Source organism: Carya illinoinensis, chromosome 12 (assembly GCF_018687715.1).
Source record: "Carya illinoinensis cultivar Pawnee chromosome 12, C.illinoinensisPawnee_v1, whole genome shotgun sequence".
Taxonomy (NCBI): Eukaryota; Viridiplantae; Streptophyta; class Magnoliopsida; order Fagales; family Juglandaceae; genus Carya; species Carya illinoinensis.
In genome coordinates, this window is record NC_056763.1 from 14,775,906 (window position 1) to 14,792,729 (window position 16,824).

A 16,824-nucleotide genomic window follows, 5' to 3' on the forward strand; every position below is an offset into this window, starting at 1 on the left:
GCACATATACCCAAAATGAAACTCACGCCTCATGGCTCAAATAAAATCAAGCAATCACAAACAACCAAAACCAAGCACTCCGTCCTCAATCCATCCGACCCCCGAACTCCTCGGACTCAGTCCGGAATCAGCCAACCAACAACAATAATTTATTGAAAGAGTAAAATATACTTAAATCTAAAAGTAGGGTTTGGAAAATACTTACAGCGCTATACGGTATTTTTAGAAAGCTTGCAGCGTTGTAAACAGCGGAAGGAAAGCAACGTAACAGTGAAAATTCATTGTGGCCGTGGGTTGTAAAATACCCACTTTTTGAACGGGGACAAACCAAGGCTCGGGATTGATAGGGAATGGCCTTGAGATATTTATGAAGCTAAGGGAAATGAGTTTTGGCTGTGGTTGGTGGTGGAAATGGCGGTCGAAGGCCAAAAAGGGGCTGAACGAAGTTGAGCTCGTGGGAGCTGCTCCGACAACGGATCGAGGCCGGAAATAGGTGGTTTAGGTCGGCAAGAGGTAGGGGACGAAGCTGTGAAAAGATGGTGGCCGGAGGTGGTGCGACGGCGCCGAAAACGGTGAAAAGCCGTATAGCTTGGAGGAGCTCGTGGCGGCTAACGGTGGCTCGGATGGAGGTGAAACTTGGTGGGGATGTTCACCGGTGAGAGGGGAAGAAAACTGGGTGGGTGGTGTAGGACACGCCACCGGCGAGCGGCGGTTCTGGGCTGCGAAAGCAACCGGCGACAGGGGCAAAAACAGAGCAGGCAGCGACTTCCGGCGGCTCTCGAAGGCTAACGGCTGGTCCGATGGCTCTGAAAATTGGTGGAGATGATCTCTGGTGGAAGGGGAAGAGAATGGTGGTGGCGGTGCACTAAACGGTGGGCGGACGGCGGAGAAATGGGCAGTCAAAGGGGCGGCGACGGGAAGGGGTAGGAGAAGGGGGCTGCGCGGGGAGAGAGAAAACGGGAAGAAAAAGAAGAAGAAAAAGAAAGAAAAGAAAGAAAATAAGAAAAAGAAAAGGAAAAAGGGAAAAAGAAAAAGAGGAAAGAAAAGAAATGAGGTCCAATCCTCACTCCGGAGACCAAAAACCGATCCGCCGAAAACGATATTAAAAACCGTAAAACGACTAAAATAAATTAAACACAACATCAAATAAATTAAAACCAATTTAAAATACATTAATTTAAAATAAATAAACCAATATATTAATTAAAATAAAAACAACAATTCAGTGAAAATACACGTAAAAGCGGGTCATCACACTTTTTCTAATAAATATAAGCTAAAATAATAACCATACACAAATAGAAATATACATTGAAAAAACCGTAGCCCCGAATGTAATTAAATCATTACAACATTCCCAAAAACATTTTGACAAAAACACAGTTACACAGCCCCAAGTAAATTAAATATAAATCATACCAACATTCCCAAAAGCACAACCATATCACAAACACAGATCATAAACAGACTTTTAAATTAGCACATATCGTAAACACAAAAAGAGATTCACGCTGTCTAGAACATTAGCATGTTAACTCTCAAGTTGAAGCTAATAATTATTGAATAAACACGGATCATAAACACATTGTAACATTTTCATGTTGAAGCTGTTAGTTATTGCATAAACACAAATCATAAATCGACCACACAAATTCACAGATTATAATTAATTTAAATTAAAATAGCTAGGCATCTACCCATCCACACAGATTTACAAAATATCATGAAATACATTCATTTGCACGTGAAATCAAATCAGTACATAGATGAGAGATTCACAAATTTGAAAAAACTCACCAGTCACCCTGATACCATGATGGCACTCCACGAAATTTTTTTACCCTTTTTTAGTTCTTGCAACTTCGCATCCTTCTTTAGCCTCAAGACCTTGTAAAAGTTTATGAGAAAATCAAAAATCAAAAGAAGAGAGAGAGAGAGAGAGAGAGAGAGAGAGAGAGAGAGAGAGAGAGAGAGAGATGTGTGGTTGCTGGTGAGTTTTTGAGAGAGAGGCCGTGCGGGGATGGGAGGAGCTATTCCTAGGGTTAGAACTGAAGAAGTCTTGTAGAAGAAATTAAAGCCAGGTTTTTTAGGGAGGAGGGGGGGGGGCAGGGAGAAAGGAATTCATGGCTTTAAGTCACCACGTAAAATGGTATTGTTTTACCTTCTAAAAACGATGCTGTTTAGTTTTTATAGTTCTTTTATCACTAAAATTAATTGTTAATATTTATTATTTAACTAGTATCTAATTACATGTTATTATACTATAGTATTACATGTTATGAACTCAATATAATATTTTATACTAATTTCTAACTTGTAAGTTATTCCTATAACATTTAATAGGCCATTACTAAAGTATTACATATTATTATATTAGCTTCTATCTTAATTATATAATAGACTTAATAATTTATATTTAATGTAATTATACTAGTAATTATGCATTAGTATACATGTTATTATACATGGTTATTATATATTAGGATTACATGTTATTGGACCATTGGTTATTATATATGTTATTATACGTTAGTTATTATACCCTTTTTTTTTTGTTTTGTTTAAGAAGAGACGAGATCACATGTCCAATTTTTTTTTTTTTTTTGTTTAAGAAGAGACGAGATCACATGTCCAAGAGTGATCCCGGCCCATTTTTATTAGAAAAAGCCCCACTTATGGTGGAGGAATACCATGGCAACATACTTTAGTTATTATACATTAATGTTACATGTTTTTTTTTTTTTAAAGGAACATCTTTATTCATCAACAAAGATTACAATAATGATGCAATACAAGATGGGACATCCTCTAGCTCAACAAGGATATCAGTAAAATTGAGTGCATCTTTAGCTAGGCAATGAGCCAAAATTTTGCAACTTCTAGGAATAAAATTAATAGAAACTGAATCAAATCTCTTCATCATTTATTGAACATCATGAACAAGTAAACCAACTTGACCCCAACTTTCTTTGTTGCCCTTGATAAGATTTATAATGTTTAGTGCATCATCTTTATGAGAGATTTGTTTTAAGCCAATATCAATAGCCAGAATTGCTGATTGCAAAGCACCAAATGCCTCCACTAGATAAGGATCAGGATAGAGAGGCCTAAACATCCTCATACAGGCTATAGCTCTTCCTTCCTAGTCTCAAATTATTGCCCCAACACCCACTTTGCAATGCACTTTATCCACAACGGAGTCCCAATTGACCATATACACATCAAGAGGTGGAGCCAACTACTGGTAAGTCTAAGATGGAGAGGTAGTAAGAATCTGAAAGTTAATGACAGCAAGATCCTCTATTTTCTTATTGGCTTGTTTCATTCGATTTTGAGGGCTAGAAAAGGTTTGGTTGAATACCAAATCATTCCTTCTCCTCCATAATTTCCAAGCCACCATAGACAGTTCAACTAAAGCATCATCATCGAGATCCTCAAGCATGTGTAATAGAAAGTTTTTGAAGCTGATTTGATTCACACTTTGTTTCTGCAGTTTAGTGGAGCTAAGACATCACACATCCCTTGCAGCCATACACTCCCACAAAGCATGTTCCATGGATTCTTCATGTAGATTACAAATTGGGCACCAAGCATCTAAGATAACCTTTCTTTTGAATAGGTTCAGTTTAGTAGGTAAACTGTTATGACAAGCTTTCCATAGAAATAATCTTTCGACATTAGGAACCTTAATTCTCCAAAGCTTGTTTCAATTCTCTTTGTTGACAGGAGAAAGAGAATTATGGCCCTTACTTCTCTGATGGAGCTCAATTTGTAGGTGATATGCACTTCTAACAGAAAAGATTCCATTAGAGTTACACCTCCATACAGTTTTATCAGGGCCGTTACAGTAGCTATGTAGGAATCTGTCAAATTATCTCTGCTTCTGGTTGAAGAAAAATGTGATCAATCACATCAATTCTCCAGGCATTGGCTTCGTGATAAATAAGAGCTGAAACTATTTCCTCCAGATCCAGGACCTATACAGGACTTTGAACTTTGAAAGAGGTGGGAATAGGCAGCCATTTGTGATCCCAAATCTTAGTATTTGCACCATTTCCTACATGCCAAAACAAGCCTTCCTCTAGCAATGGTTTTGTAGCCATGATACTTCTCCATATGAGAGATGGATTCCTTATGAGTGTAGCATTGAGAAACTAGCCATCAGGAAAATATTTTGTTGAAAGAACTTTTGCAGCAAGGGACTTAGGATATTGAAGCAGTCTCCACCCTTGTTTGGCAAGCATATCGAGGTTAAAATGCTCAAGATCTCGAAAACCTAACCTACCAATTGCTTTAGCCTTGCACATTTTATCCCATGGACACCAATAGATCTTCTTCTCCTCAGATTTCTAACCCCACCATAATTGTTGAACCAAACGACCCATTTCAAACAAAAGGGACTTAGGGATCTTGAAAACACCCATACTATAAGTAGGAATGGCTTGGATGATTGATTTGAGTAGGATTTCTTTGCCAGCCTGAGATTAATACATCATTTTCCAGTTATTGATCCTCCCTCTAACTTTGTCAATGATACTTCTGAAAGCTTTAGTTTTAGATCTTGCAACCACCACAGGTAGTCCTAGATATTTGTCATAAGGCTTTGAGGACTAGATGACTACAATTTGGGTGATGAGAGCTCAAGATTTTGTATTCTTGCTAAAAAAAATAGAAGTTTTGTCCTTGTTAAGCCTTTGTCCACTGGCTTGCTCATAAGTTTCCAATAGATATGATAATCGGGACCATTCCAAAGGGTTTGCTTTGCAGAAAAGAAGACAGTCATATGCAAAAAATAGATGACTAATCCTTAAATGGTGTCAACACAAAGGAACATATATAATTACTCTACAACTTTTAGCACATTGGATCAAGTTGCTTAAAGATTCAGCACATAGAATGAAAAGGTAAGGAGATAAGGGGTCTCCTTGCCTAATCCCTCTTGAAAGTATAAAAGAGCTTTGTGGGATGCCATGTAAGAGTACCAAATAAGAAACTGTAGAGATACACCTTAAAATCACCTCAATCCATTTACAATCAAACCCCATCTTTACCATGACAGCTTTGAGAAAGGGTCATTCAATCCTATCATATGCCTTGCTCATATCAAGCTTTAGTGCCATGAAACCAAAGCTACCACAACATTATCTGTGATCAGCCTATTGGGAACAAATGCACTTTGAGTGGTTGAGATCATTTGGGGTAAAATAAGTTTTAATCTATTGGCCAAGACCTTTGCTAAGATCTCATAAATGATATTACATAGACTTGAGGGCCTGGATTTAGTTACTCTTGAAGGACTTTTCACTTTAGGAAATATGTGTTGCATTGAATTCTTGAGGCCATTCAGTTGACAAGAAAGCATCTTTGATTATTGCACATATGTTTGATCCAGCCACCTTCTAGTGGTTTTGATAAATGATAGCTGGGAAACCATTAGGCCCAAGTGACCCCCATGCATTCATATTAAAGATAGCCCTCTCAACCTCCTCATTAGAAATTTCTTGGGTTAGAACATCATTCATTTCAGAGGTAACAACAGGTTGCATATTCTGTAGGCACACTTCTATATTGACAAGATGAGTAGAAGTAAAGAGATGCTGGAAGAAAAATTGAAATAAAGAGCTCACCTCTTCTAGTTTTCAACCACATGACCATCATCATCTATGATTTTTTTAATTGAATTGACCTTCTTTCTTTGAAAAGCATAGCTATGAAAGAACTTAGTGTTTCTATCGCCCACTTTTAGCCATTGTTATTTTGCCCTTTGTTTCCACCTGAAATCATCTTCCTCCAATAATGAGTCAACTTCCCTTTAAGAGCAAAAATATCAGAGTTTTTATCCACCTGATTAATACTTCGCAAGTGCTTAATTTGGTTTCTCTTATCAATGATCACTTGCTTATGGTTCTAAATATAATCCTTGCTCCATGTAGAAAGCTTCTCTCGACATCTTTGGAGTCCTTGAGTAGATTCTCTAATCCTTGAGTGCTGGAGAAGAGTATTCCCCCATGCCCTTTTAACAACATCCTCACAGCCATCCCTTTTAAACCAATTGGCCTCATATCTAAAAGGTCTTGAGCCAGATCCTCTTAAAGAAGTATCACTGCTAACAAAGAGAAAAATTGGGCATGATCAGAACTTTGAGCTGCTAGGGTCATCACAAAGAAATCTGGGAAGCCATCAAACCAACATTGATTGCCCAATGCCCTGTTCAGTTTTTTTTAGTAAAGGAATTCCCCTCCCTTCTATTGCTCCAACTGAAAAAATCTCCCTAGAAAGGAACCTCTCTCATTGTACAATCCTCCATTGCAGTTCTAAAAGCTTCCATCATTCTGAAAGGTCCATTAGTAGCACCATATTTTTCATAGCTATGCAAGACTTCATTAAAATCTCCTATGCAAATCTAGGCCATATTATCATTAGTCTTGATGGCTCTAAGAAGATCTTAGCTTGCTACCCTCCTAGCAGCTTCAGGAAAACCATAGAAACCTGTCAACAAAATGATTATTTGTTCTCCCTCATATAAGGTCACCTGAAGAGAGATATGATGGTGTGTATAGTTCACTAAGTCCACATTGGCTTGTTCTTTACATATGAAACAAATACCACCACTTAACCCCCTACTATCAATTACAAAACTATGCTGAAAACAAAGCATATTATGAATAAGCTCCACGTTTTGTCTATCACTGTTTCCATCAAAAAATCAAAGTTTGGGCACTTAGAAAGCACCAAATGGTACAACTTTGGAACTATTCGAGATTTTCCAAGCCCTCGACAGTTCCAACTTAGGCAACTCATAAAGGCTGGTGGGGCTGCCAAGTAGCCTCCACCAATTTAGCATCACAAGTATACACAGTTTTTTTTTTGTTTTTTCTCACTTTGGGGAATGTCATTAATGAAAGTATTAGATCTCAAAACCATTTTTTTTCTCACCTCTCAATTCCAAAGTAGAATCATAATGAGCAGGCTTACCTATGCCCTCACATGCCTTTCTTTTCCATATGGACTTTTCTGTGACTAAAGTTTGTTGGGATTGAAGTGTAAAACTGGTAGGGTTAGCTTCAGAAAGAGGACCTGTTGTAATGTTTCCATGAGCATGGGATCAACAATAATTGATGGATCATTCTGAATATTCTCACTTGAGGAAAAGGCCTAAATTGTATCCAAGTTGGACAGTAATTCAGGGTTACAGTTTTTTGAAACTGTTGCACTCCTAAAGTCTGAGTCCAACAATTGACTAGCATTTTGATTGTTAATTATGTATGATTGATGTAGATCAAGTGAGTTACATTCCTCATTGGCTAATGGTTCCTGAATTGATGCCCCAGCATTTGATTCCTCAAAGGACTTCCCTTTTGAATTCTAGCCACCTTCCCCCGCCATTGATTGATTAGAACCACCTTTGCCACCATATTTCCTAGATTCCGATAGCCTAGTTTTGGATGGAGTAGCTCTCAGTAGGGGTCCAAATTGCAGCACCTCACCATCATCTCTATGCATTAAGGGACAACTTTTTCCTTTGTGCTTCAAGACTCCACATTTGAAACAAAAATTTTGTAGTCTTTCGTATTTGAAAGCTATCCAAGTCCTTTGTTCACCTCCTTGCACCCATCTACCACGCACCAAGGCTTTTGTGAGATTCACATCACTTTCACACGAAGGCTTCTACCCCAACCCGTCCCATCTTCTTTCACTTCAATAGAGAGCACATTGCCAATTGCAGATGCAACAAGCTTTCCATACTCCTGGTTCATACCTAGTAATGTTATGGAGTTGCACCCAGAATGGCTCATGGGTGAAAGAGATAGCATTAAGAGGGAGGCTACCATCGACTTCTTGCAAAGCAACCAGAAAATGATCAAAAATCCAAGGACGACCGTTTAATACTTTCTCCTTATCTACAACATTTGGAACCCAATGAGAAAAGAGTTGTCACTAGCCACCAGGAACTCTACCCATCCCTCCAACCTCTGTCTCTCCTATGTTAATGCCTCCCAAGTGCAAAAGGTGTGAGTTTGCTTCTAGGGAGAGTCCCAAGGTCGAATTCATAGAGATTAAAGCTTTGAAGAACCAAATTGAATTGTTTAGAGTTTGCAAAGCAAGAATGTTTCTATTGATTAAAATCGTAGCATAAGTGAAGGGGAAATTGCGAAGATCAAAGAATGAAAATATTGAAACTCTTCTTAAAACTATTTCTACCAATGGAATCCACATATCTATTCTTGCTAGGTCTCATACAGTATTTGAAAAGCAAAATGTTTAAGTTGGTTATCTTCACCAAATAGAATTGCAAACTAGTTTTTAATGTCTAAAACAACTTTTCTCAAACACCTAGACTGCAAGTACCCTTTCACAAATTCTCAAGGGTTTAGAGCTTCACACTTTCTTGAAGCACCCTTTCGGTCAAGAAAACAAGTGCTCGGATGATATAGGCAACTCATGCATACAAAAATACAATTTCTGAAACATCTTCAATCAAATTAATACCAAATGACCATAAAATGTGCTAATAGAAACCAAATTCTTACCAATCCCAAGGATTCATCATGCCCTTTCAATCAATGGTAAATCAAAGGTTAGTAAGCTAAATCTGGGATTAACATCATAACATGAATGGTAGAAACCTTACTGGATACTGTTTTCTAAACACAAGGAAAGACCTCAAACCCTATAAAACACAACCCAACCGAAGGATACACAAGCCTAGGTTAATGGATTTACTCCCACATAGTAAATATTTTCACCACACAGAACAAATAAGACATAGTAGACATAGTATTTATTCTCTAGAAAAACAGAATGGAAAAACTGTTCAAATAGCTTTAGAAATGAAAACTTCTCTCCAAAAAAATGATGATGGATCTGCTAACCCTAGCACACGGGGCATAACATTATGCTACGGCCAATGAAAGCGATAAGAAAGAATGTATGCATGTTAAGAAAGAATGCATGTATGTATGAAAAGAGGTATACATGGAAAGAGTTTTTAAGAAATGAAGACAGCGAGGTGTGGGGAACTGTTTTACGGGAAGAAAACATTGTTTAAAGAAAAGAAACCCCACCTCACAACATTTTAAAAGGAATTGAATATCTATGTATGATATGTATGGAGTGATAAATGCATGACTAAAAACCTATGTTATTATCTTTTAACTATATGAAGTAATTTTTACGAGTCATCAACTCATTTTAATTTTTATGTGTACTCTCCCAGGGACAAGATGAGTATCACACGTTAGGACGGACACAGCCCAAGGGGAAGAGCACAAAAGCCCATGCATGCTATTTTTTACGAAAGAATTTAATTATAAAAATTTAATGTTTTTCCTTGTAACCTTTTAAATTAAGAAATAAGTTTTATTTATAAACATTGAGTCTTTTGTATCCTGGCACGAAAGGAAACAAAATTAAAAAAGGAACCGTAATTCTCGTCTATTTTCATAAAATCATTTTCTAAAGGACCCACTACAAAGACGGGCGTTACAGCATAGGTCCTTCAAAAATTTGGCATATGTGGGAATTTTTTGGATAGCATCCAATAGAGGTATGTTAATCCTTACTTGTTGAAAAACCTCCCGGATTTCAGCCTGGTTTTTATCTTTGTGCAAGGAAACCAATCGAGTGTGGAAAGGTGCAGGTGTTGTGCAGTGCTCTATTTCAGCTTCTATACAAAGTGGGTTAGAAGTCTTACTAGTGGTGTCTTGCTTAAAATTGGGGTTTTCCAGAGTTTTACCACTTCTCAAGGTTGTGATAGCTTTCACTTGTTTCAGGTTTGAATCAGCCATTTCTGACACTTGGTGAGCATGTCCTTGAGGATTTGGTTGTGACTGTGCAGGAAATTTCCTTTCTCCTTCATTCTCAAAGTTGTGGTTAGCCTTGTTATTGATCCTCTAATATCAGTGATAGCTTGTGAATTCTAGTTGTTTATGGTAGCTTGCCCTTGCATGAATTGCTGAAGGTTTGCTGCTATTTGGTGGACTGTCTCTTCAAGGTTCTTCCTCTGTCCAAAGGTTGGGGCAGAATATTGAGATGCCCCTTGCCCCACTGGGGTAGATGTGTACTGATAAGGTCTAGGTGCCTGGGAGGAGGATTAAGCTGGGTGCACATTCCTCTAACTGAAATTTGGATGATTCCTCCACTGTGAATTGTGAATATTTAACGATGGACTTGCAAAAGATTTAGTCACCATGTTAACAACATTGGTTTGGTCCAAGAGGAGTTCTTTAAATGCTGGAATTGTAGGACATTCACTAGTTGCATGCCCTATATCCTCACAAATTTTACATGTTTCAAGAATTTTTTGGACAACTTGAACCTCCTTGGTTTTATTCACATCTAAGGTTTTAGCTTCCTAGACATTGTTGATGGTCTAGCATGCAAATCATAAACCTCCCTCAGATTGTGTTTACCCCCCTCCAGAAATGTTTTTCAATGGTCCAGTCCGGTCATAAACATCTTAAGTGTCCCAGGATTGGGCATTCTTAGATAGGTAGTCAAATAATCAAAGGCTTGTTTTGGTTCTCTATTAAAAAATTCTCCATTTCACATTGTTTCCACAAATTGCCTCATCTTTGGCTGTAAACTCTCATAGAAAAAACTGTTTATTCTCTAGTTTTTATAACCATGATGGGAGCAAGCATTAAGTAAATCTTTGAATTTCTTCCAACTTTGGTAAAAAGTTTCAGTATCTTTTTGTGCAAAGTTCATGATTTATCTTTTTAATGCAGTAGTTCTATGCATGGGGAAAAACTTTTTTAAGAACTCAATTTGCATTTCCTGCCATGTCCCTATGGATCTAGGTCTTAGAAAGTTCAACCAAGTTTTGGCTTTGTCCTTTATGAGAAAGGAAACATCTTAAGCCTAATCACCTCTTTAGTGCAGGTCCTATCCATGAATGTTGAACACATTTCCTCGAATTCTTTGATATGCAAGTGTGGGTTTTTTGATTCCATCCCATGGAAGTGAGGTATCAAATGGATCATGCCAGGTTTAAAGTTGTAGTTGTTTGCATTTAAGGGTTGGATAATGCATGAGGGTGAACTTGTCCTAACAGGTTGAAGATAGTCCCTAAGAGTCCTGTTATGATTCATCACTTCCCTCCCATTGTGTTCCTCTTCAACCATGGTACTAAGACTTTCAGAGGATGACTCAGAAGAAAAGGATTCACAGTCTGAATATGTTACAAACTCTGTTATGACCAAATGAGATGTGTGGTCTCGATCCCAAACGGACATACAATAACCCCACCGAACCCACCAACATACACTAGAGGTATGCAACAATAAGCAAATAGTTTCAGCAGCAGAAGGGAATAAGAATATAGCACTATAAAATGAAGATATAAAGAAAACAATTAGAAAAGAAAAGAAATAAGATCAGATGTCACCAGAGTGTGAAGAGGTTCACAACTCAACCAAATATCCTCACAACAGCTTTTGGTCATTCTGTAAAAGCCTTTAATCCCCAACAATGGCGCCAAAAAATTTTCTCTCATATTTTAATGCTTCCCAAGTGCAAAAGGTGTGAGGTTGTTTCTAGGGAGAGTCCCAAGGTCGAATTCATAGGGATTAAAGCTTCGAAGAACCAAATTGAATTGTTTAGAGCAAAGCAAGAATGTTTTTATTGCTTAAAATCATAGCATGAGTGGAGGGGAAATAGCGAAGATCAAAGAATGAAAATATTGAAAATCTTCTTAAAACTATTTTCTACCAATGGAATCCACGTATCTATTCTTGCTAGGTCTCATACAATATTTGAAAAGCAAAATGTTTAAGTTGGTTATCTTCACCAAATAGAATTGCAAACTAGTTTTTAATGTCTAAAACAACTTTTCTCAAACACCTAGGCTGTAGATACCCTTTCATAGATTGAATTCTCAAGGGTTTAGAGCTTCACACTTTCTTGAAGCACCCTTTAGGTCAAGAAAACAAGCGCTCAAATGATATAGACGATTCATGCATACAAAAATACAATTTCTGAAATATCTTCCATTAAATTAATACCAAACGACCATAAAATGTGCTAATAGAAACCATATTCTTACTGACCCCAAGGATTCATCATGCACTTTCAGTTAATGGTAAATCAAAGGTTAGTAACCTAAATCTGGGAACAACATCATAACATGAATGGTAGAAACCTTACTGGATACGGTTTTCTAAACACAAGGAAATATCTCAAACCCTAGAAAACACAACCCAACCAAAGGATGCTCGAACCTAGGCTTATGGATTTACTCGCACATAATAAATATTTTCACCACATAGAACAAACAAGACATAGTAGACGTAGTATTTACTCTCTGGAAAAACAAAATGGAAAAGCTCTCCAAATAGGTTTAGAAATGAAAACTTCTCTAAAAAAAAAAAAATATGATGATGGATCAGCTGTCTTTCCCTTCTCCCCCTTCTTATCGTGCCTTTCCTCCACTTCCTCTCCTGAATCTTCCATGAGTGGGCGGTTATCCTCTCCTATTCCATGTGGTTCATCACCGAAGGCTAGGGATGGAAGTGAAACAGAAAAGAGAATGAGGGGTTGAGAGGCATTAGGGAAACACTTGTGATTTTTTTTCTTTTAAGCACATGTTGCCGTGTGTCTTAACATGAACATATACCACATGTTATTTTAGTCATGACCCAAACTTCCTTACTTCTATACTAATGTATTAAACAAGCATGTAAGATATTGTTTTTAATTCTTCAATGTTAATCAGCTTATCAGATGTAACCAGAGACATGAGACAGTGTTTCCCCTTCAAAACTGCCTCTTGTAGGGATTGATTATATAGAAGAACCACTTATTCCTCTTCTTCTGTGAGTTTGAGACCCTCCCATAACATAGTCAACCCTTTCGCAGCCATGCATGCAAAAAACAAAACTCCATAGACAAAATCTAAGAGACAAAAATCTCTGGTAAAACCAAAGAGAAAACCTTATTCCCACGAGAAGGACCTCAATCAATATTACATGTTATTATACTTTAGTTATTATACATTACTATTACATGTTATTATATTTATACATTAGTCAATTAGTGTTACATGGCATTATACTAGTAATATTGTAATAGTATCATGTTTATATATATTAAACTATTATTTTACAATAATTAGCTCATACAAATATAGTATTAAGTTTAACTAACTATATAAGATAAAGTTATATCAAATTTATATGATTAATATAATTAAAAACACACATATATTTATAAAATATGCACAATATCGATATCGGAGTCGGAGGCAGAGGGCAATGTCAAAGTCGGATCGAAGTAGAGTAGGAGTCGATTCAACTCCACCTCTGACTTTGACATCTGAGAGGCCTCGACATCTGATAGGCCTCTAGCTGTTTGTCCCTATGGGTATAAGTGATCTAATTGTGGAGTCTGATTCATTGCTAAGTGTCAATGCCATCTTAGCAGCAAGGAAGTCCATCTCTCCATTAGGGAATTTGATCTTCTCTGCCCAGGAACTGATAAAACAGACGCCTAAGGTGCGGGTTCAACATGTTAGCAGAGGTTTCAATGCAGTAGCTAATGGAATGGCAAAATTTGCACGGTTTGTAGAGAGTTTAACAGTTTGGTGGGGTTCAGTTCCTAAGTGGGTGTACCAAATTGTTTGGCATGAAGCCAAGTTGTAATTCTTTATGTTGATTTTAATGAAATGAAGATGAGTCTGTTATCATTAAAAAGAAGAAAGAGGGGGGGGGGGGGGGGGGAAGGCTTTGAAAAGTTTTTATTTGTTGCAAAGCAAAATATAACTCCAGTGACTTTCCAATTTTTATTTCAGATTTTATCATGAAAAGAGTTGGCATATTTGACATCATGAACCGTTGAGATACATTTTTTTTATGATTTTTTTTTCTTATAAAATTACACACTCAAACTAATATAATTTCATGTGATATGTTATATGTTATATTTATTTTTATAATAAAAGTAACTTGACAATCTGACGTACCATATTAAATTGTGTTAGTTTTAAACTTTACTTTTGTAAAATCTCTTGTAGCTAAACTATTTCTCTTTTATTATTTGGCTATACTTTTTGTGATATGCAACTCATCACATGGTAGCTTTACTTTCTAGAACACAAGAAGTATTTATTGGAGAGAATCAAGTTTGAAAACACATGTAGAAACGTACATACAAACATGGATACACCTTTTCAAAAAAAAAAAAACATGGATACACACTTTTTTATTTTTATGTTTTTGTTTTTCGTCTCCAAACGCTAGATGTAGTGGCTCAGATTCTTTGAGATTGACTAATTATTAATGCTCATCATGATTCCCTAGTCAACCCAGCCGCCATCAACCACCAGGTTATGCCCATTCACAAATCCAGAATCATCAGATGTAAGGAAGAGCACTGCATCCGCTACATGCCCCACTTTTAGGGCAACTCCTTTTAAGCTAGCATGCGGCTCACATGCCTTCTCTACCTGCTCTGTATCCATTCCCAATACACTGCATGCCAGTGGAGTCGCAACTATAGAGGGTGATACGCAGTTCACTCTAATCCCATGCTCCCCTAATTGCCTGCTTGCTGATCGAACAAGTCCAAGCACCGCGTGCTTTGACATAAAGTAATCAGTATATCCGGTTGAACCCCGATTTGCTGCAACACTTGTGGTGCACACAATGCTCCCCCTCACATGCCCTTCAACCATAGCACGTGCTGCATGCTTTACACATGCAGCCATGCCACGTACATTGATCGCAAAGAGGTGGTCAAGGCCCAACAAGTCTAGGTTAAGTACGGTCTGGTTTGACCTACTAAAAATCCCTGCATTACTAAACATGATGTCAAGTTGCCCATAATTCTTGACCGTCCACTCTACCATGGCTTTGACCTGTTCTTCATCAGTAACGTCACAACGTATGTATGCAGAATGGTTCAAACCAATTGATTTGGCAACCTGATGGCCTAGTTCTTCTTGGACATCAGCAATGACCACCATACGCGCGCCATGCTTGGCAAAAAGATGTGCAGTCGCCTCCCCGATGCCACTAGCACCGCCTGTGACTATGGCCAGTTTGCCTTCCAGTTTCTTCTTGAGCAATGTGGTTTCCGTCATTGTTATATGACAATAAAATTAGAGCAATGTGGGGGCAGCAGCTGTCTCCTGCTAAAAGAAGATGACCAATATATGGTGAACTTTTGGATCAAGTGGGGAAACCGAAAATCTGATATTACACACGTGATTTGTTGACAAAACTACAAAAAAAAAAAAATTGCAGTCCAAAGTTCTACCATATTAAGAGTGATCCATGATCGGTTAGTGAAGAAATTAGGAATGATTTGTGATTTGTGGGGGAATTATGGATTTAGATTTTAAACGTGCTCTCAAATTCATATAAAACAATGGATATGAAAAGAAAATAAAGTAAGCTTGATGAATTCCACTACAAGACTAGGCACAGGGTTTGACAGTAGGATCTCTCTGATAGGTATATACTGCTATCAATCGCAAATTCAAAGTTAACAAGGCTCTCTTGGAATCTAAAAAGACAATAAACAAATAACAATGATATAAACAATTGAACAATTGCCTAACAATATGAGTTCAGGAAACAATGAAGCCCCAGTCATCAAACTGTTCTGCAAAAAAGGTAGATATATATACTGAAAGCAGCAGTATACTCGAAAGAGAAGATGACCCGGATGGGTTTTTTCATCAAACAGAGCACTTGATGAAAGTGCATGGCTGTCTTATTCAAAACATCCAGATAATAAAGACTGCACAAAAGGTCCTAAATACACTGTCAAATTGCTTCAGAACAAAACGAAAAAAGGAAATTAGATCAAATTATCGAGAACTAAATATTGTTTTCTAAAAGAACTAAGAAGATATATGCCAAAGATATTACAGAGGAGTAGATTTTCATACCCAATATATATGCTGCGACTGTGTTGGAATAATGAGAGGAAGGACGTTCAGCTAGAGATAGAGGAGCGGCGAAGTTTTGGCCTAGACAAAAGTTCCTTGGATGGAAAGTCAGAATATGATCAACGACTAATAAAAGTGTTTGGGGGTGAAATGCACAACTGCTCCCATCTGCTTGCACATCAGGGCCAAAATTATATATTTTCTGGCATTCTTTATACGATCTTTCTGCGTAGCTACAGTATTTATGATTGATGTTCTAGGCTTTATCTTTCCAATTTCTCTTCCACTAGTGGCTGACACGCAATGCGCCGGTCAGCTTGGGTCATGGTATTCCTTATAAATAACTTTGTTGACTTTCGTATTTTAAACTTTGGAAAATACTAAGGCCACCGCTGGCCAGTTGTTATTTTTTTATTTTTTTTATTTTTCTCAATAATTAAGAAAAAATTGTTTAATATTAATATAAATTTTTTATATTTTTTTAAAATATTAAAAAATGATTTGAAAAAATAAAACTTTTCTTAAGCCTAACTGTGGCTCCCGCAACGGTAAGTGTGTCCTTGAACTTTTGCCAACTAATTGCGAAGACCAAACAAATATTCTTTAAAGAGCCAAGGAAGCAGACAAATGCCGCATGGTCTCTCTAGAGCATTGGGCTTAGATAACAGTGGTCTCAATTATGGCTAATTTTATTTAAAATCTGGATTAGGCAAACCATCGGAGTTTTAATTTTCAGAAGCTCAAAATTTGGCAAGTACTGTGGCTGGATCATCTTATTTTTTTGTGATTATCCCATCCCAACCGAGCCCACTCACTACAACAAAAATCAGATTTAATGACAGATGAAACTATCACAAAAAATGAGAAAAACATCATGAAATACATTAGGTGACGGTTTATAACCGTCACCCCCACCGTCACGAAATGTGCGT

At 37.3% G+C, this 16,824-nt stretch overlaps 1 protein-coding gene across 1 annotated transcript; it reads right to left on the minus strand.

Annotated features, from left to right (window-relative positions):
* Window positions 1–14,166: 14,166 nt before the first annotated feature.
* On the minus strand, window positions 14,167–16,082 carry LOC122290370 ((+)-cis,trans-nepetalactol synthase NEPS1-like). Its single transcript, XM_043098014.1, has 2 exons — window positions 15,893–16,082; window positions 14,167–15,130 (listed from the first exon to the last, which is right to left on the minus strand). Exon 2 carries the CDS (start codon window positions 15,077–15,079, stop codon window positions 14,294–14,296), a length of 786 nt encoding a protein of 261 aa, XP_042953948.1. The 5' UTR covers window positions 15,080–15,130; window positions 15,893–16,082; the 3' UTR covers window positions 14,167–14,293.
* Window positions 16,083–16,824: the final 742 nt, after the last annotated feature.

Bases quoted from the DNA above. Each gene is read 5' to 3' on its own strand.
- LOC122290370 (XM_043098014.1), bottom strand. From the start codon at position 15,079: ATGACGGAAACCACATTGCTCAAGAAGAAACTGGAAGGCAAACTGGCC.